Below are 21,528 nucleotides of genomic sequence, written 5' to 3' on the forward strand. Positions count from 1 at the left end.
TCATCAATAAATCCTTTCATTTATGTGATCGACCTGCATTTAAACTGAATATTTACCACAAATTAAAGGTATCTTATGTTATTAGATATATTATTATAAAACATGCTTTGGTTAAGGAGTTATTGATACTTCAAGTGCAAAATGATGATATAAAACCATGATAAAAATGCACTTTTAAGTACTAATCACTCTTCTGCAAAGATTTTTACTTCTTTTTTCTAGTTGAGGGAAGATTATGAAAATTACACAATTTACATGTATGTAGTACCATGCTCTCCATCTCTTGCAAAACATAAAAGGTAAAACGATAATGCCTAACCCGAAGATAAATCCCAATTCAACACTTAAAAAGTTCCAGTCAATCTTTATACCATAATTTGATCCATTGGTATTGGAGCATGTTGAAATTAATGGATTTGAGTATGCTAAAATAAATGAAGGCCCGCATAATACTTGGTTACCTTTAAAGGAACCGGTCCAGAATGTCTAGATTTGAGCGCCTATTAGGATCCGTGCTACTAGCCTGTTATATGATAGATTCATGACTAAAAGGAATGACAGGCTTGCTAGCTGTGGTGGGATTTGTCCAGACAAGTGGTTAGATGAGAGGTCTAAGGACTCCAACTGTGACATGTTGCCTAAAGATGATGGAATTTAGCCAGTGAGAGCATTATGAGACAAGTTGAAAACATGGAGTCTAACTAATTGTCCTATGATATATGGTATTATCGCTTCAAAATAAGGTTGTCAATTTTATTTCGTTTCATTTAAAATGACTGAAATATTTCATAATAATTCAAAAAATAAAATAAAATAAAATAATTTTCATCTTATTTCAAATCTCGGTTTGTTATGAATTTTTTGGCTAAATTCCAACCGGAATGTTTCAGTTTCATTCCACATGTTCTGTTTCGGTCTTGAAAAGTCATTGAATCAAATTGAACCTGGTTCAATTTAATTAATTAAACCTCCCAAATATAAAAAGCTCTTTTTCATTACTATTTTCAATAACAATGATATTAATAATAATATTGAAAATTATTATTACTATTTTTTTTTAACAATGATATTAATTTTTCATAATTAGATTTATCACTAATATATATGGTCTATATTCATGTTGTTTTTTTCTTCAAGCTTATACTTTGTAGGAATTTGAGCAAAACAATGGATGCTTTGGATCCTATTAGCCTTGATAACATTAACCTAGCTTTATATTAAAAATATTTGTGTTAAAATATTTTAATTTCATAATATTTTGATATTTTGTTTAAGTTGAATTACTTTAAGTTAATATATGAATAGCACAACCCCGAAACGACACATCAAAACACTCTGAAACTGAAACATTCCATTCCAATTGAAAAAACAAAATACCTACCGAAACAAAATTGACAACCTTGCTTTAAAGTTGTTGCTTAAAAAGTCAGCAGAGGTAAATACAATTAATATCTTCACTAGCTCCAACTTAAGACCCTTTAATGTGACTGTTATTGAATCTTGATAGTACAGTCCATTCGTCAGCTTCAGGGGATCATAATTTATGTGTTTAAGGCTTTTGTTTCCACCTTTCATCATTCCTTCCCATGTTCTCAAGCAAATATCAGGTAGATTCCCTCTGAAAATGGTTGAAAGCTACGTTAACAATCTGAAGCCTTGGCCAAGTGCCTTTGATTCATAAATATCCAATAAGCATGGAGAACTGTTTGTTTAGCAGAACAAGGAAACAAAAACTCAATATGTTTTTAAGAAGACGTGGGAAGTTGTCATTGATTTGATTATTCCCAAAGTCTAAGACCTCTAATATAGTGCAATTAGCTAGAGATTTTAGAACATGCCTTTGCAAGTTGTTTCCACTCAGATCTAGAGTCTTCAATTCACAACTTCTTTAAAATTTATCATAAATAATGCCATCAAAGTTATTTCTCCTTAAATTTAGAATATAAAAAGTCTTAAACTTCTCAATTGTATTGCTCCACTTAAACTGTTATGATACAAGTTAAGAACTTGTAGCCATTCGATATTATATATCCCCATTTTGGGTTGTGATTTTTGTATGTTGGCTTTTAAATGAGGGAGGTTTTAGGAAACCATGACCCATCAATAACCCCTCAAGTTTGCTCATTTTTGGAAAAATAGGAAGACTTAGGACTAAAGAAATCTTTGACCAACCTTAGTTGAGTTGTAATCCTGATCAGGATGTCTTTTATGCTTATCCTATCAGGCCTTACTAGTAGGGAGGGTGTTTCCAAAAAGTTCATTATTTAAATCTTCAAGATGTGTTCTTAGTCCTTCTTCTAAGGAGCATTGGACAGTTATTATTGTCCTAGAATAGTGGGTTCTAGACGCCACAAGGGTGTGTAACCCTATTTGGACCGGTAGGAGGTGTTGTTATAGGAGGGCTGGTTTCAACACTTTTTAATATTATAAAGGTTGGTACATGTGTTATCTAGAAAAGATACAAGTCTCAAACCGCACACAGGGTCCTCACACAGGGTGTGTAACCCAAGTTAGATAAATGAGATGTTGCTGTAGGAAGGCTGGTTCTAACATTTCTTAATGTTGTAGAGGCTGGTACCCATGCTATCTAAGAGAGATGTGGATCTCAGATCTCATACAGGGTGTGTAACCCAAGTTGGATAGATGGGGTGAGCTTGATAAGGCTGCCCTAGCACTCTTGAATGCCATAAAGATTGGTCTCATGCTGTCAATGAGAGATGTAGGTTCTAGACCGCACACACGGGTATGTAGCTCGTTTGGACAGACAGGATAGACCTGATAAGACCGCTCTTACTTCTAACTAAAAAGGCTAGATAGAAGGAAGGTAGGGGGTGTTGAAAGCCACCCTGAAGAGCAAAGCATTGATCCCCTATTACTTTGAAGAAGTGGGTCCTAGATGTCTTAGGGGTGTGTAACCCCGATTAGTAATAATAGAGGTTGATGCTCACTTAGGATTTCACTACCGTCTTGAAGAGGCCCCAGATGTCATAGACCTCGATTGGATTGGTAAGAAGTATTCTTGAGAAAAAAAAAAGTAAATTAAGAACACAAATGATAAAAACATACCTTTTTTATTTGTGTATTTAACAATGATATAGCTTAAGGTGGTCTAAGTGCCATGCATGAGGAAGGTCAAAGCCTTGTAGGTTTTGTAGGTGATAGCTGTTAGCTTTAATCACTCGTGCCACTCTGAGGGGATTATGCTACTTTAGACCTAATTTTCCTTTACTTTCTCTTTAGGGCCCAAACAAACTTCAACTAGTTCTTTAGTCGTCTATGTTTTAACCTCTAGTTTCTCACCGTAGGTTTCAGGGTGATCAACTAGCAAGGCATTCTTGCTTTTCATACAGGTGTTTGCACATTTTCTTAAAGCTTTCTAATTCCCTTTCATGACAACCACCCCTTTAGCAATAGGGAGCTTCATGGTTAAATGCTTAGTATTGATAATTACATTTATCTAGTTAAACAACGGCCTCCTGATGATGGAGTTATATGGGAGATGGGTGTTAATGACCATGAAAGGTTTGTTAGACAGTCACATTATAAGGTGCATTCCCCATCGTGATAGTCACTCCACTACTACCTTCATAGGCATAATTGATCCTTTTATTCCCATGAAGGGTGTTGACATTATAGTCATTCTAGATGTGTTCATGTCCATCTTGGTCATGGCCTTTACATATAGGATGTTTACGGAGTTACCATCATCCACTAGGATCTTATGGACCCTATGACCCTCTATTACTATGAAGATCACCAAGACATCTTCATGCGAATGCTTGACCCTTTGTCCATCAACAAGGGTGAAGGTGATGGGTTCATGCCAAGAACTTTTTTAGCCCATTGTAACTAGAACTTAATCTCTCAACCTTATTCTTTTATTACTAATGACACCTATGTTGATAGATGAGCCCTTCAATATGACAAGGACAACCTCTAGGAGCGATGGTCTCTGTTGTCTCACTTCACCTCCCTTCTCTTTCTGAGTTTGGTCCTTTTTTAGGAATTGTCTGAGGTGTGTATTAGAAGTCTTTTCACTTCTTTCTTGAGAGCATAATATTCCTTACTATAGTGTCCCTTCTCTCTATAGAACTAATAGTACTTCTTGGAGAACTTAAGGCTGAGATTAGGCTTTTTAAGGGAGAAGGATACTAAAGTAGGTTTTGACCCTTCAAAGCTATGTAGATCTCTGTGTAATTGGTGTTTACATGTGTAAACCCTTTCGGGCCTACTAGGATGTTCCTTGAAAGACCTTTTCTTCTTAATATCATGTTGTTTGATAGGGGAACGATTCCTATTGGGGGGGTTTAACTTTGACCCCCCCTTTTTTTTTTATAAATCTGAGAGGAGCTTCTGTGAGCAACTAGGGCTTTCTCTACTCTTATATGGCTCTCAATCATCTACTTAGGAGAGTTTTGTCCTATAACGGGTGGAGTTATTTCCATAACTCTTCACATCTAACCCTTTTGATCAAAGCCTTAAAGACTATGGGCTCTAGTACGTTTTCCACCTGATGCCTTTCTTCATTAAATCTCTTCAGATACGCTCGCGTGGACTTCTTCTTAATTTAGGTAACTTCGAATAACTTTGTGGAGCTCTTCTTCATGGGAATACTAGTGTTGAAACGTGCAACTAGTTTACCACACAAGTCCTAGAAGCTCAAGACAGACCTTGGCTTCAGGTTGTTGTATCATATCCTCACGTTCCTTTTGAAGGTGGTGGGAAATATCTTGCACATGATATCATTGTCATGGATGACCAGCTCAAGGCTCCCCCTCATATTCTGGATATGTTCTCGAGGTCTGTAAGTCCATCGTATTTATCCAGGTTCATCTTTACAGATAAATACTCATTGGGCACTTTGGCTTCTATAACTCTTTTGGACAGTAGAAAGCCTTCCACTTGATATTGGTAGACAAGAGGGGCACACCACTAGCCTCCTTTTTCTCTTCCTCTAAGTTGTTCTCAGTGTGGACCGAATGAGCTGTAAGAATTTAGCATAGAATGTTGGAAGTGACGACTTTTTTCTCTCTTATGATGGCTAGTTTGGACTCTACGAGAATGTTCACTTCGTATTCGTATTGTGTGATGGTGCGAACATTCTCAAGTTGGACTACGAGAACAAAGTCTAGAGAGTTCCTCCTCATTCTACCCATACCCCTCTACATAACTGAGGTGTTTTCGGGTGACAGAGGTCCTATGTGGCTAAGGTGGTAAGTTGTGTGCTAAGACATCACGAGTTTATTGAGAATGAAACGTGAGTTGTCCTCTTAATGTGATAATCTCTTTAGAGACCAAACATATCTGCTCAACCATCTTTTGAATCTCAGGTTAAGCAAATGTACCAGCAATAATGTTGGCATCCGTGATATGCCTTAACGTGTATGGATATGTCATATTAGTGTAATAGATGGAACCGAACGCCAAAGCTTAGTTTCTTGCTGGAGAAGTAATTAGCTTTTTGTAGGGTTCCCATAGACGGTGCCTGACACGACTAAAAGATTGATGTATTCTCCTAAGTGCAGGAGTGTCAAAGTAATAAATAACCCGGGAAGACCGGGGTCGAACCATAGAGAGGTTAATTGTACAAATTATAAACAACAACAATAGCAATAACAACAACAATAGCAATAACAACAACAATAGCAATAACAACAACAACAGTAGTAGTAGTAGTAGTAGTACTAATAATAATAAAGAAACAGTAGAAAAAGAAGAAGATGAGAACTTGAAAATGAAATATTAATGTAAGGATTAAGCGATGATAATAACTAATGTCAAGGTTAGAGGATCCACTAATGGTATGTCAAACAAGTATAGTATAAACTCTTATTATTCAATTGGAAACCACACACAAAGGAGGTTCCAATCAGATTATAAATTGTTAACATGGTTACATTAGTCATCTTATTCAATTAATGCTAATACTTGTAAATCTCGTCAAGCATTCATGATTATAACTTATGTTAACAACAAATCAAGTTCCTTTCATAGCTCAAGTGTCAGTTATACCATTCAGTATGGGTTATGAAAGTGCCAAGCATTTGTTGTACCAAGTGTTATACAATATAAATCAAGATTAGTCATTTAATAAGCAAAGTATTAAAGAGTGAACAAGATAACAAATACAAAACATGTTAGTATCAAACATTAAAGTCCATATTAAGTTTACACTATACTTATTCTTACACCATTAGTGTAACCTTTTCACCTTAACATAATTAACTTAGCTAGACATAATGAAAGAAAGAAATATAAATAAATAAAATAAGATAGAAGTCAACTAAGTAAATGAAAGGAAATGAAAGGCATAAACTTGATATTAATGAAAGCAAAGCATAAATATTACAAAAAATACAAAAAAAAAGAGCAAGAGCATGATCTTGATATGAAAACCAAGATGCCTAAATGCATGTCAAATGCCTCATTTTATAGGCCAAAATTAGGAACTATTGATTTGATGACTAATTGATGAGTGTGTGGCTAACTCTTGACTTGGTGACAATCCTTATCTTTTCTTGTCTGCCCAAAATGTCATTGATAACGTCAAAATTGGAGCCCCTCGAACATGAAAGTTGTAGGCAATTGTCTCAGCTTTCTTATGTAAAAAATTCAGCTCATTTCGACTTCTAGAACTCCAGATATGGCTAAAATACTGAACAGTGCTCGGGCTGGAGGACAGATTCGGGCTTCTTCGTTGTTGCAACAATTTGGACTTGAAAATTACCTTTTTAGATCTTGGGCTCCATATTAAAGTTGTAGGCCTATGTCTTAACTTTCCATCCATATAAAATGGACCTAAATCTGAGATCTACAGCTCTAGATATGATCGAATTACTGAACAATGTTCCGGTTTAGATTGCACTGACATCTCTTTTCTAAGTTTGGCCATCTCTTTGTCCTTTCAATTTCAATTCTTAAATTCATCAATCAATCCTTTCATTTATGTGATAGGCCTACATTTAAAATGAACATTTACCACAAATTAAATGTATCTTATATTATTAGATATATTATTATAAAACACGTTTTAGTTAAGGAGTTATTGATACTTCAAGTGCAAAATGATGATATAAAACCTTGATAAAAATACAGTTTTAAGTACTAATCAGTGCCAACTGATAAGGATACAAAAATCACAAGGAATATCCTGGAATGAATTATTTTTAGAGATCATTGCACATTATTCACGGTGTATTCTTCGACCTTCACTCCCGGACTATAGCGACTTCTTCTTTAATGGATTTCTTTAGAGGGTGTGAATCTTTTATTGAATAAATGCCTGCACAAAGTCCCTTAAAGACCCCTGAGGGTGTTGATAGGGGACCCTTCAAAGATCAAGTCAGTATGAGGTATTTTCTTATGAAAAAAGACATTAACGAAGGTATTAATGAGTTTTCATAAAAATAGAGAGGAATAAGAAGAAGAAAATGTAAAAGTTAGAGAAGAAAAGGAAGGATTATGTTTATGTCTTAGAGTATAAGGTTTCAAACCTTTTTTCCTGTATACTCATGCTTCCTTTTATATTACCTGGCTTGACTTGCTTCATATAACACAAGAGGGGTAGAGATCTAATCTCGTAATAGTAAAATAATATCATTCTACTGCTCATGCCATCATATCTAATTAATATAAGCATGTACCGTTTGTTCGTATTTAATGGGATGTGATGGGTATTATAGTTACTAGCCCAGACCCGGGGTATGGAAGGCTTAGTGTAAAGCTACTTTGTTAGCTATACACCGAACCTAAAAAGGAGTTGGGTTCAACTCACACATTGAAACCAAGAGGAATTAGATCAGCTTGTGACTGCACCTAAGAATGGTCAAGGACGAGTTCATCATAATAGCAACAACTCGGCCCAACTTGCTAGATATTATCTACTTTGGGCCTTAACGCCCTCACGGTTTTATTCCTGGTGATGCGGGCCCACATCTGAGCTTGATGCCTCAAAACATGTATGACAAGTTGCAACTAGTACTCTTAATAAGAACAACTACCAATCCTTTACCCGCCAATGTGGGATATGAAAATCCAGCCCACTTAACGAGCTCGATGCCCCGATTGGCACAATCGGACAACAGTGAGGTTTGGCTCCGATGCCAACTATAATAATCTCAACTTGTAAACTCAAAATAAATGATATATATATATATATATATGTGCGTGTCTATATATATATACACATTATTTTTTTAAAATTTTGGCAGAGTTTCTTTGTATTCTTTAAATATCAAGTTATCAACTCAATCATTTCTTAACACATTATTTTTTCAAAATTTTGGCAGAGTTTCTTTGTATTCTTTAAATATCAAGTTATCAACTCAATCATTTCTTAACCTGTAACATCAATCACAAAATTGGTCTCATCATTTGGACTTCCAAAACTCAAGTATATTTTAATATCTCAATTCTATTTTCTATAGAACACTATGATAAAAGCTAATAAATTCTTAAAATATATATACAACCAACCATGATTCAACTTAATAATAATAACATTATAAATTACATCATACACAAGATAATAAGTTAAACATTACAATGTTTAGATATGAAAGTACATTACAACAAAATATTAGTTCTTTCAATTATATTAATCACATAACAAAATTAATTATCCAAACATCTACTTTCCAGATCGAGGGTGCGATGTACCTAAAAATATAATCACATTAACATGATTAAAAAGTTGCACCTTTAAATAAATAATTAATTAAGGACTAACTATTCATATACATTAAAATGACTTTCATATCATTGAAAAAATTGTCTTATTTTCTTTTGAAATTTCTAATTTTATAAATTCTCTTCTAGATATAGAGATAAATCTACTAAAATAAAAATATCAAGAATATCTCCCACAAACCAATATATTTAACTTCAAAGTTTTATAATTAATTCATTTTACATCATGTAATTATCCCATAAATTCGTAAATTAATTTTTCTTAACATGGTCATTCAACTAAGCATAAATTCCAGTAATCAGGAAATAATTTTCAAGATTTGCCGATTCAACATGGTATTATTTCCAATAACCAGGAAATATTTTTCAAGGCTAGCCCATTCACCAGGGTATTATTTTCAGTAACTAGGAAATCAGGACATTATTTTCAGCAACCAGAAAATATTTTTTTCAAGGTTTGCCTATTCACCAAGGCATTATTTCCAATAACCAGCACTAAAATTTACAATCTATACAATTCTTTTTACAACAAAAAATAAACTAATTAATTATTTCAAGGTGTCAAACACCTACCTAGTATTTATGTATATAAAGAGGTCCCTTGTTACTAGTTAAGTCCCGCGGCCTCCTCTGTACCAACACAAATTACTACGTTATTTACATTTATTGGTACCAGTAAAATTTTCAATACCAATTACATACTTGTTGAATATACTCAACATCCTTAATTAAGCTTAACTAAACCATTCATTTATTTATTTACAAAAGTCATTATTCAATAACTTATCAACATCAATTATCTTCAATAGGGCAAGATCCCTCAATAATATTATCAAAACTCAAATTTTGTTTCTAATTTTCTTCTTTTAACCGAAATCAACCTAAGGAAGCAAGTAGAGATTTTTTTGTTCTTTTCTCTTTGAAAAATTCTTACTCCTTTCATAATATATTTCTTCCCATATTTTCTAAATAATTGTATTAAAACCTCAAATCCCCTAATTATTTCCTCTTTTGGCTGAAAGTTCAATCAAAATAGGGAGGAAATAATTTTTGTTTCTTTTATTTAGAATTAAACACTTACCCAATCTTAATACATGCTTCAATCATAATTTGTATCATTCCCATAATCTATAACATAATCCCATAATTTCAATTCTACAAAATCCTTCATCAAACATAAAATTAGAGGAATGAATCATTTGGAGCATGTTATTTGCCTCACTTTGATAAGGATTTAAGGAAAGAATGCAAGAAAAAAATAAGTTTTCTTCTCCTCACTCTTCAAACCCTAGCTTGAATTTCTTCTTTCAAAGCGCTCACCACCTTAAAATCACCCTGTCTTAATGTTTATCTAAGCTAATCACTCTAATTACTCACTTTAATTGGTAAAATTATCAAGAATTTGTGTAAACAAATCACACAATTTCTCCCTCTCTCTTGGTTTCACACTCTCGACTAAAAGAGAAAAAAATTGGAGTATTTATAATCTAGATTTTATTTATTTACACATTGGCCCTCATTAGTTTTTATTTCTATGTTTGTCACTTAAATTCCTCTTTTTACTTAATTACACCACAACACCTTACCTTTTATTCAATTGTGTCCATTTACAATACTTGAAATCCCTTTATTTAATCTATTCGATATTTTATTTTGTTCAGATTATAATTTATCAGGTTTTCACAATAACTCATCGTGGAGTCGGGCGCGGACGTGTCCTGGCCTAACATTAAGCTAAGCACGGACACGTCCCTAATCCACCATAAGTTTAGACGCGAATGCATCCTACCCCAATGTGGGGTTAGGCGCGGACATCTCGTGACCCAACTTGGAGTTAGGTGGGGACGCGTCACGGCCCAACTTCGAATTGGGCATAGACATGCCCCTACCTAACTTAAAGTTGGGCACGGGCATGCCATGACTTAATATGAAGTTAGACGCCGAGAAAGACATAACCTCATTTTAAGTTGTGACTTTCATGTATTGACTTTTAAATGAGGAGGTTTTAAGAAACCATGATCCATCAGAATCAAAAGAAGAACAAAGTTGCAATACAAATAATACAAAAACCTCTATCTATTTAATTAATCATTCAACAATAAAAATTATATAAAAAAAATTACCAATAAAATTTTATTTTATAAAGTTTTATCATACTATCACTTAAAGGTTTATCGGTGTCCATTTTTAGGTCAAAACACCAACATGCAATAAAAAATTGATAATAAAAATTTAAAGCACAACCAACAATAAAGAATTCTTATAGTCTAATTATTCTCGATCTTGATTTGCATGCTCTGTCCCTTGTGGAACTAATTTGATGTAATTAGGTTTGCAATAACGAGTAATTTAAAGTATTTAGATGTGCATCTCCTATAACTAGACAAGGATTTGCCCTAGACACATTATGTGGATTGCCTAACGTATACATTTACGGATCAGTAAGATAGTTTTAGGCCCAAAAGGAGGTTTGATTATGCTAGACCATAATAACAGCTCAAAAAAATCATAACTTTTTATCCAACCATTGGATTGTGCTCAAAGTTTTATAGGATTTTTCAAAAGCTGTTTTTCAGTCATCAAATCTTTAGATTTTAAAAATCTCGCTCCAGGGTTCTAGTTTTGGTAATTTTTATGATTTTTCTTATTATTTTTTAATTAGCTAATGTAGAGTTTCTGGTGTATTTAAGATTTTGTAAATCTTTTAAAGAGCAGACTTTATCATTATTATTCTAAAAAAAATAAAACTTGTAAACTTGAAATTTACAACAAAAACCTTTTTCGCTCATTAAAATTCTTCTATTTTTTCTTTGTTTTACTATCTTCAGCTTCCACCTTAATCTTGATTCATCCTACCTTGCCTTTATTCCCTGAGTGGCTTCACTACAATCCATGAGACAATTTAAAACTCCTACATGAAAAAAAAAAAAAGATTATCAATGGTCTCATGTCAGGGTCTCATCTACTTCCACCTTCATAGACACTCCTTTTCCTTTGCTAATTTCCGTTCATACGATAAATTTTATATATGTTTATTTTCTTAGATCTCCATCTCTACTACTGAGCCAAAGTTTTATTAACCACAAGCTCTCGACATTGAGGTTTAAGCTGATAAAATTCCTTGCACTGTTCACAATAACTCTTGCTAATTACAACGGCCCCGGCCGTCAGATTTGGTATTTCTATCAGCTGCTTCTAAACAAGGAAAAAAACTCCGATTTAATATATTTTCGTAATGCAGGAGCCATGGTTTTACACCTGGTTTTAAGGCTGTTTTCAAACATCACACCGGCATCCTATCGAATCTCAGGCCGAGTGGCCCTGTTTAAAATTTGCATAAAAAAGTCTTTCGAAATTCAAAGTTTAGACATCACAATGGAGCTCAACAACAAAATTGGTTTCCTCAGATTCCAAATTGTTATAAAAAGAAACAACTAAGACGCTTGATTAATTCTGCAAGATTCTTCCCAGAAAATAATGGAACTTCCAGGCTTCAGCTGAGAAATGCAGAGAAATCTGATGCCCTGACAGCATGCAGGTATCAACCAGGCCTAGGCTACAACACTATATCTCCGATACTGTCCACATTATTACACAGTTACAAAAACGAAGCAAACGAAAGAAAATGTCGCATTTCTTCACATCTGATAGGCAGCTGATGCTCGATGGCCTTCCATGGATGCTCCTTTATCCAATAACAGCGAGCTCCATTGGACGAATAATTGACGACCTACAATTGGTAGACGAAGAGAATCAAAAATAAAGTTGAAACTAAACTTCTTATCGCAAATGTCTACAAACTGAAAACAAAACAAAACATTAATTGCAAATGCTCTCACCACGCGCATTGTTCTTCTTCACCAATGTTACTGCCTTCTTCTACTTCTTTGAGCTCTTCTGCCAAGATTCTTGCTTCTTTTATCCAGTTGAGGGAAGATTCTGGAAACTACACGATTAACATGTGTGTAGTACCATGTTCTCCATCTCTTGCAAAACATAAGAGGTAGAATAATAATTCCCAACCCGAAGATATACCCTAATTCGGCACTTAAGATGTTCCAGTCAATCTCTATACCAGAATTTGAATGAGTGGTAACTATAGGCGGATACTCATGGCTGCAAATGTCACTCAAAGGCGAACCACATAATCCTTGGTTACCTTCAAAGGAATCGGGTGAGAACGTCTGGATTTGAGCGCCTGTTGGGATCCTTCCCACTAGCCTGTTATATGAGAGATTCAGGACAGAAAGGAATGACAGGCTTGCAAGCTGCTGAGGAATTACTCCGGAGAGATGGTTGAATGAGAGATCCAAGGACTCCATCTGCGACAAGTTTCCGACAGATGATGGAATTTGGCCTGTGAGATCATTGTGAGACAAGTTGAGAACATGGAGTCCAGTTAATTGTCCTATGGATTCTGGTATTTCACCTTCAAAATTGTTGCTCGACAAGTCAATGGAAATAAATACGGTTAATATCTTCACCAGCTCCAACTCAAGACCCTTCATGGTGACCGTTATTGAATCTTGATAATACAGTCCATCCGTCATCGTCAGGAGATCATATTTTATGTGCTCAAGGTTTCTGTTTCCACCTTCCATCATTCCTTCCCACGTTTTCAAGAAAATATAAGGTAGATTTCCTCTGAAATGGTTGAAAGCTAGGTCGACGATCTGAAGCCTTGGCCAAGTGCCTTTGATGTGTGCACATCCAATAAGCCCGGAGAACGTGTTGTTTCGCAGAACAAGGACACGAAAACTCGATATGCTCTTAAGAAGACACGGGAACCTGTCATTGATTTGATTGTTCCCAAGGTCTAAAACCTCTAACATAGCGCAATTGGTCAGAGATTTTGGAACCTGCCCTTGAAAGTTGTTTCCACTCAGATCCAGAGTCTTCAATTCACAGCTTCTTTGAAATTTATCAGGAATAAAGCCATCGAAGTTGTTTCTCCTTAAATTTAGAACACGAAGAGTCTTAATCCTCTCAATTAAACAGGATGGTATTGCTCCGCTCAAACTGTTGTTAGACAAGTCAAGAACTTGTAGCCATTCGGTATTGCATATTGATTGCGGTATTGCTCCGGTAAGGCGATTATTTGAAAGGGAGAAGAAAAGGGTAAAGTTGAAGTAATTACTGATGTTAGGGGGGATGAAGGAAGAAAAATTATTGCTGGAGTAATCCACATAGATAATAAATGATGGAGGAAATGGAATGCTCCCTTGGAGCTGGTTATGATGCAGGTCTAAGATGCTAAGACCAGGAAGAGACAAAGGTCTTTCTAGATCAACCAGGAGATTGCGTGAAAGATTCAGATATTGAAGAAGACTAAGTTCTGAAATCCAACCAGGTACCGGCCCAGTAATTTGGTTGTCTGAAAGGTCTAAATGGAAGAGTTGTGATTGTTTCCTTAGATCCGGAAACATTCCGAGGTCGCAAGAAGCCAATCTTAGTTTTTTGATTTGTGGAAGGGAAGGCACGGTGGAATTGCTACCACTTGCATTCACTGTCAAGTTGTTGTATGACAGGGCAAGTGTGGTGAGACTGGGAAGTTTCTGAATCCAATGTAATTCCACCGTGCCATTGAGCTTATTGGATGAAAGTTCAAGGACAATGAGTTTAGCAAGACCAAAAACAGAACTGGGAATAGGACCTTCTAATTTGTTGCAGCTCAAATCCAGGATAACCAAAAGAGAGGAAGACACGTTTGGAAACTCAGGAATCTGTCCCCCAAATCGGTTGTTGGAAAGCTGTATCTTCTGCAGCGGCGGGATTGCAAACAAAGATGAGGGGATGCTCCCGTTGAATGCATTGTACCCTAAATCAACATGGGTGAGGCTTCGAAGGCCTTCCCAGTGACTGGATGGAATCTCACCTGTTAGTTGATTGTGAGAGAAATCTACATAGGTGAGATTCTTGGACTTGCGGAATGATGGGAGTGTGCCTGTGAACATGTTGGATGACAAGTCCAGATAAAACAGCTGGGTGAGATTAGCCATTGAATTTGGAATTGGTCCAGTGAAATTGTTACCCGCTGCCCCTAGCTCTATTCTGGATAATTTCTCGAGTTCACCAATGGACTGTGGTAATGTTCCCGAAAAATTTGTGCTACTGAGCAGGAGGGTCCGAAGAGAGAGATTCTGATGGAACTCCGGAAAAGAACCCTGAAGGAATTCGTTGGATGACAAGTCAAGGATCTCTAGTGTTGGTACCTGGAATATAGCTTGTGGAAATATTCCGTTCAACTGGCAAGAGCTAAGCTGCAAGGCAGTCAATTTCGAGTAATTTGCAAGGAATTCTGGAACTGGAGCAGACAAATTATTACCGCTCAAACGAATTATTGAAAGAGACTGAAGCTTTGCAAGGGAAGCATCAAGAGGACCCGAAAGATAGCAGCTGCACATGCTCAGCACTTTTAGATTTGGCAGTGAAGATAAGGCCTTGCACCAGTCATTTCCGTGTGCTGATATATTAACACCATCAAGAAGGAGCTCTGTTAGGTGTGTGAGATTTTGAACCAATGTTGCAAAATTAGGCTTCTCGAGTTTCAGTGCACGACTTCCAGGGAAGGAAAGGGCAGACAAATCAAGACTGACCAACCTTGTCAGCTTTGAGAAACCATTTGGAATCTGGCCTGTAAAGCCAGCACTGAACAAATTCAGTGAAATCAAATCCGTGAGGTTGGCAAACCCGACTGGCAGAGCTGTGCTGAAGCTGTTGAAGGACAAGTTTAGACTCTGAAGAAATTGAAGACTGAAAAGCCCGCTTGAATCGTCAAGTCCACCAGTGATTGATTCATTGCTCAAGTCGAGGCCTATAACACGATCTAGCCCACCAATATCGCAGCTTATACCTCTCCACTCGCAGCAATCCGTGCTGGGATTCCATGTCACCAGTTTGGTGGACATAGATTCATAGAATACGAGAGTGTTCTTTAATTGGAGCAACAAAGATTGCTGATCGCTCTGGCATCTGCCAGAAACCAGACCTATGTTCATGCTGGAGAGCATCGTTAGAAGGGGCATGAAGAAAAACAAAGTAAAGAGAGGAATTTTCATTGTCGAGTGGATTGTTTGACACAAATCAATTACAGCTCGTCAAGTCTTTAACATGTATGATAATTATGAAGGTACATAATTACCATAGATTTTAATAAAGACTTTTTATTGTAGATGACATTTAAACGCATTGACCTGGGCTGTTGGAGACTAGGGACTCAATGAAAGAAAATTATTTTCCTTTCTTATTATACCGTGTATTATAGAGTTAGACATCATATAATCAAAGCCAGTCCTCGAATCAATGCAAGTTTCTAGCCCTCAGATCAGTAGATCTTGCTCTTCAATTAGATTTTAATGCTTCCCTATTAGATTTATTTATTGGAGTTTTAACCTGTATTAAATCTAGTGTTTTATTGATAGCTTTATTTTCGCACCAGCTCTGTCACATAACTAAACAATAAAAAGTTTAAGCACAAACAGCACTCGAAAATTAAAGGTTAAGGATGATATTAATGAAGCCAAATAACAAAATTAACTCCCTCTGAATCCTTGTATTCATTCACTACACTTGTAATAACGCGTGATTAATTCTTGCTCAAATGTGAATTTAAATAATAAAAAAAAAACGCGTGTTTAGCCAAGAAATTCAAAACATTCAAATACTTTAATTTTTAAATAAAAAAAAGACTGATGTGTAAAGTTTTTTTATATTGGATTTCAATCTGTGTTTTTTAGCATAAGAAATCTACTCCGACATTTATGTGTTTCTCTTTGGAACTGGCCAGCTTCTTATTATGATAAAAGCCATTGACTCATTACTGGGTCAAAAACCAACTTTAGTTCTAAACCAATGAGTTCTATTCCAATCACGGACACATTTTAGTAAATTTCACTTTCATAGATCTCAAAAATCAAAATTCATGAGGCATTAGTTTTGATATCCATTAAAAAAAAAAAAAACCTTTATGAACTTAAAGATAGTAAATTTATCCTTACGTCTGCTATTGGAAAAGAAAATACAAATAAGCTTGGATTGGGCTTTTTGGTCTTGAATTTGAAATCTCAAAAAAATAGGTTTTTAGATTCATATATAAGGTCCATGAACAAAAAGCTCCCCTTTTTTTAATTCAATTCAATCTCATCCTGGTTAACAAGATTAGCTTTGGATCTATCAAATAGATTGGATCTCTTTAGAACAACCAAGTCAATTGGATCAGTTAAGATAACTTTCATGTAATTTAATTTTAAACTAATATCCATAAAATATTGGGTTGGAAGATTTTTTAATATCAATTTTATTTTATTTTCAATTTCATTCTTATAATTTTTTTTTACCATTCATTAGGTTGTCTTTGAATTAACAAACTTGATTGGGTCGTATTGAATTAACAAACTTGATTGGGTCATATTGAAGCATTTTTACTCAATTTAATTTTAAAAACAGACTAGGTAAAGAATCAAGTCAAGAGGTTTTAAGGTTAATTCATTAAATCGTGTTTAGTAACAATATCAAATAATTCTCAATAATCTAAATATTTTTTCTTATAATTTTTTTTAGAAAAATTAATTCTACTCATGGCATAGGACGTGCCTGTAAACTAGTTTGAAACTAAAAGGATGGAAGCCGGAATGGATAAAGAGAGCACCAATATTATACAGTAGCGAGACTTGAAGGATCAATCCGGAGGTGAAAATTTGTGAAAGACTATTATGAGGTTGGTGGAAAGTCCACATTTTGAATGAGGTTGGTGGAAAATTTGTGAAAGACTAGTCGATGATAGGCTTCAAATCTGTAGAAATTTTGTGCTCTTGAACCAACATCGTTGATCATAAAACTTGAGAAAAAGGGAGACTTAGTTATGATGGGTGTTCTTGCACTGTCCTCACAGAAGCACCAGTCAACAAGCCTTTTTTTGTTTTTCCCTTCTTCAACTCTATAATAATCCTTTAAATAAATTCACGTACCTCCTAACCGAACATGATCCTACTTTTCACCCAAAAAAAAAATAGTTATTAAATTCAAAATACATATGAAATAAATATAAAATAAATAGACTATTTTTTTTAATTTTTTTAATATAATAAAGTATGAAGTATAATTTATTTTTGTGAAATTTTGCCATATGTAAATTAAAATAAAATTATATTTTTGAAATAAAAAGTATTTTTATTGTTGTTTTTGTAGAAGGAAATCGATTTGTTTAATATTGAAAAAACATTTGCATGAAGATCACAATGCAAAATATCAAAAACTAGCAAATTACAATGGCCATAACCATAGGATTTTGTATTTCTATCAGCTGCTTCTTATGAACAAGGCAAAAGAACTCTGATTTAATATATTTTCGGAATGCAGGGGCTATGGTTTTACACCTGGTTTTAAGGCTGTTTTTCAACAGCAAACCAGCAACCTATCGTATCTCGGCCGAAATTCAAAACGTTCAGATACGTTATAGGTTTAAAAGTGTTATGAGTTGCGGGATAAAACCTTGCTCTTTCTTATTTTACTACATCACAGAAATTCTAGCCTAAAGAACCTAGCCTCAGACTCGCTCGCTTCCCCCATGAGAATGATGTCATCTGCTTACTGTCCGTGGTTGATTGCTTGAACATTTGGGGCTTTTTCACACTTGTTGATTGGCCTAGGCTTAGACCACAGATACAAGTTAAGTCACTCAACAAATACCTGTACGTAGCAACCACAATCAACATTTAGCTTGCAAAACTGTAAAACTCACACTCACCAAAGTAAAGCAATCCAATTATACCCTGAAATATCGAAAGCTAACCAATAATTGAAATACAGCTGCTAAAGCTGACACTCATCAGCTGAGGAATGCAGAGAAATCTGATGCCCTGACAGCACGCAGATATCTAAAGCAGGCCTAGGCTACAACATATTATTACAGATTCACAAAAACGAAGCAAACAAAAGAAACTGTCGCATTTATCCAATAACTGCGAGGTCCCTTGGACGAATGATTGAGGACCTACAATTGGTGGACAAAGAGAATAAAAACTAAAGTAGTAACTAAACTTCTTATTGCAAATGTCAACAAACTGAAAACAGAACAAAACATATAGCAGGATATAAAATAGAAGCCATGGGAAATATTAATTGCAAATGCTCTCACCACGCGCATTGATCTTCTTCACCAATGTTACTGCCTTCTTCTGTTTCTTTGAGCTCTTCTGCCAAGACTCTTGCTTCTTTTATCTAGTTGAGGGAAGATTCTGAAAATTACACGATTAACATGCGTGTAGTACCACGTTCTCCATCTCTTGCAGAACATAAGAGGTAGAATAACAATCCCCAGCCCGAAAATATATCCGAATTCAACACTTAAGAAGTTCCAGTCAATCTCTATACCAGAATTTGATCCACTGGTATTGTAGCATGCTGAAATGAATGGATGGGAGCATGCTAAAATTAATGGAGGCCCGCATAATCCTTGGTTACCTTCAAAGGAATCGGGTGAGAACGTCTGTATTTGAGTACCTTCTGGGATCTGTCCCACTAACCTGTTATATGAGAGATTCAGGACTGAAAGGAATGACAGGCTTGCAAGCTGTTGTGGGATTTGTCCAGACAATTGGTTAGATGAGAGGTCTAAGGACTCGAGCTGTGACAGGTTGCCTAAAGATGATGGAATTTGGCCTGTGAGTACATTATGTGACAAGTTGAGAGCATAGAGGGCATTGAACTGTCCTATGGCATCTGGTATTGGCCCTTCAAAGTTGTTGCTTGAAAAGTCAGCAGAGGTAAAGACAGTTAATATCTTCACCAGCTCCAGCTCGAGACCCTTGAGTGTGACTGTTACTGAATCTTGATAATACAGTCCATTCGTCAGCTTCAGGGGATCATATCTTATGTGCTCAAGGCTTTTGTTTCCACCTTCCATCATTCCTTCCCACGTTTTCAAGCAAATATTTGGTAGGTTTCCTCTGAAATGGTTGAAAGCTAGGTCCACGATCTGAAGCCTTGGCCAAGTGCCTTGGATTTGTGGACATCCAATACGCCCGGAGAAGGTGTTGTTTCGCAGAACAAGGACACGCGTGTTGTTTCGCAGAACTAGGACACGAAAACTCGAAATGTTCTTAAGAAGACACGGGAAGATGTCATTGATTTGATTGTTCCCGAGGTCTAAGACCTCTAACATAGTGCAATTTGCCAGAGATTTTGGAACCTGCCCTTGCAAGTTGTTTCCACTCAGATCCAGAGTCTTCAATTCACAGCTTCTTGGAAATTTATCAGGAATAATGTCATCGAAGTTGTTTCTCCTTAAATTTAGAACACGAAGAGTCTTAATCTTTTCAATTAAACAGGATGGTATTGCTCCGCTCAAACTGTTGTTAGACAAGTCAAGAACTAGTAGCTCTTCGGTACTGCATATCGATTGCGGTATTGCTCCCCTAAGGTGATTATTTGAAAGGGAGAAGAAAAAAGTGAAGTTGAAGTAATTACCGATGTTAGGGGGGATGAAGGAAGAAAAATTATTGCTTGAGTAATCCACATAGGCAATAAATAATGCAGGAACTGGAATGCTACCTCGGAGCTGGTTATGATGCAGGTCTAAGATGTTGAGACCAGGAAGAGACAAAGGTCCTTCTAGATCAACCAGAAGATTGCGTGAAAGATTCAGATATTGAAGAAGACTAAGTTCTGAAATCCAACCAGGTACCGGCCCAGTAATTTGGTTGTCTGAAAGGTCTAAATGGAAGAGTTTTGATTGGTTCCTTAGATCTGGAAACATGCCCAGGTCGCAAGAAGCCAATCTTAGTTTCTTGATTTGGGGAAGGGAAGGCATGTTGGAATTGCCACCACTTGCATTAACTGTCAAGTTGTTGTACGAGAGGCCAAGAGTGGTGAGATTGGGAAGTGTCTGAATCCAATGTAATTGCAACGTGCCATTGAGCTTATTGGATGAAAGTTCAAGGACATTGAGTTTTGCAAGACCAAAGACAGAACTGGGAATAGAACCTTGTAATTTGTTGCTGCTCAAATCCAGGGTATCCAAAAGAGAGGAAGACACGTTTGGAAACACAGGAATCTGTCCCCCAAATCTGTTGTTGGAAAGCTGTAGCTTCTGCAGCGACGGGATTGCAAGCAACGATGAGGGGATGCTCCCGTTGAATGCGTTGTAACCTAAATCAACATAGGTGAGGCTTCGAAGGCCTTCCCAGTGACCGGATGGAATCTCACCTTTTAGTTGATTGTGAGAGACATCCACATAGGTGAGATTCTTGGACTTGCGGAATGATGGGAGTGTGCCTGTGAACTTGTTGGATGACAAGTCCAGATAAAACAGCTGGGTGAGATTAGCCATTGAATTTGGAATTGGTCCAGTGAAATTGTTACCCGCTAGCTCTATTCTGGATAATTTCTGGAGTCCACCAATGGACTGTGGTAATGTTCCCGAAAAATTTGTGTTACTGAGCAGTAGGGTCCGAAGAGAGAGATTCTGATGGAACTCCGGAAAAGAACCTTGAAGGAATTTGTTGTATGACAAGTCAAGGATCTCTAGTGTTGGTAACTGGAATATAGCTTGTGGAAATATACCGTTCAACTGGCAAGAGCTGAGCTGCAAGGCAGTCAATTTCGAGTAATTTGCAAGGAATTCTGGAACTGGAGCAGACAAATTATTACCGCTCAAACGAATTATTGAAAGAGACTGAAGCTTTGCAAGGGAAGCATCAAGAGGGCCTGAGAGATAGCAGTTGGACATGCTCAGCACTTTTATATTAGGCAGTGAAGATGATAAGGCCTTGCACCAGTCATTGCCGTGTGCTGATATATTAACACCATCAAGAAGGAGCTCTGTTAGGTGTGTGAGATTTT

The 21,528-nt window shown here is 36.1% G+C and overlaps 2 protein-coding genes across 2 annotated transcripts; both read right to left on the minus strand.

Annotated features, from left to right (window-relative positions):
- Positions 1-251: 251 nt before the first annotated feature.
- LOC105141372 (receptor-like protein 12) lies at positions 252-15,918 on the minus strand. Its single transcript, XM_011048561.1, has 3 exons — positions 12,848-15,918; positions 372-461; positions 252-280 (listed from the first exon to the last, which is right to left on the minus strand). The coding sequence occupies exons 1-3, from the start codon at positions 15,744-15,746 to the stop codon at positions 252-254; spliced, it is 3,018 nt and encodes a 1,005-aa protein (XP_011046863.1). The 5' UTR covers positions 15,747-15,918.
- Positions 15,919-18,611: 2,693 nt separating this feature from the next.
- Positions 18,612-21,526, minus strand: LOC105141373 (LRR receptor-like serine/threonine-protein kinase GSO1; the record flags this gene model as incomplete). Its single annotated transcript, XM_011048562.1, has 2 exons — positions 18,612-19,673; positions 19,827-21,526. Coding segments are annotated over 2 exons (2,523 nt in total), but the record flags the coding sequence as incomplete, so codon positions are not given.
- Positions 21,527-21,528: the final 2 nt, after the last annotated feature.

Source organism: Populus euphratica, unplaced genomic scaffold (assembly GCF_000495115.2).
Source record: "Populus euphratica unplaced genomic scaffold, PopEup_1.0 scaffold329.1, whole genome shotgun sequence".
NCBI classification, from domain to species: Eukaryota; Viridiplantae; Streptophyta; class Magnoliopsida; order Malpighiales; family Salicaceae; genus Populus; species Populus euphratica.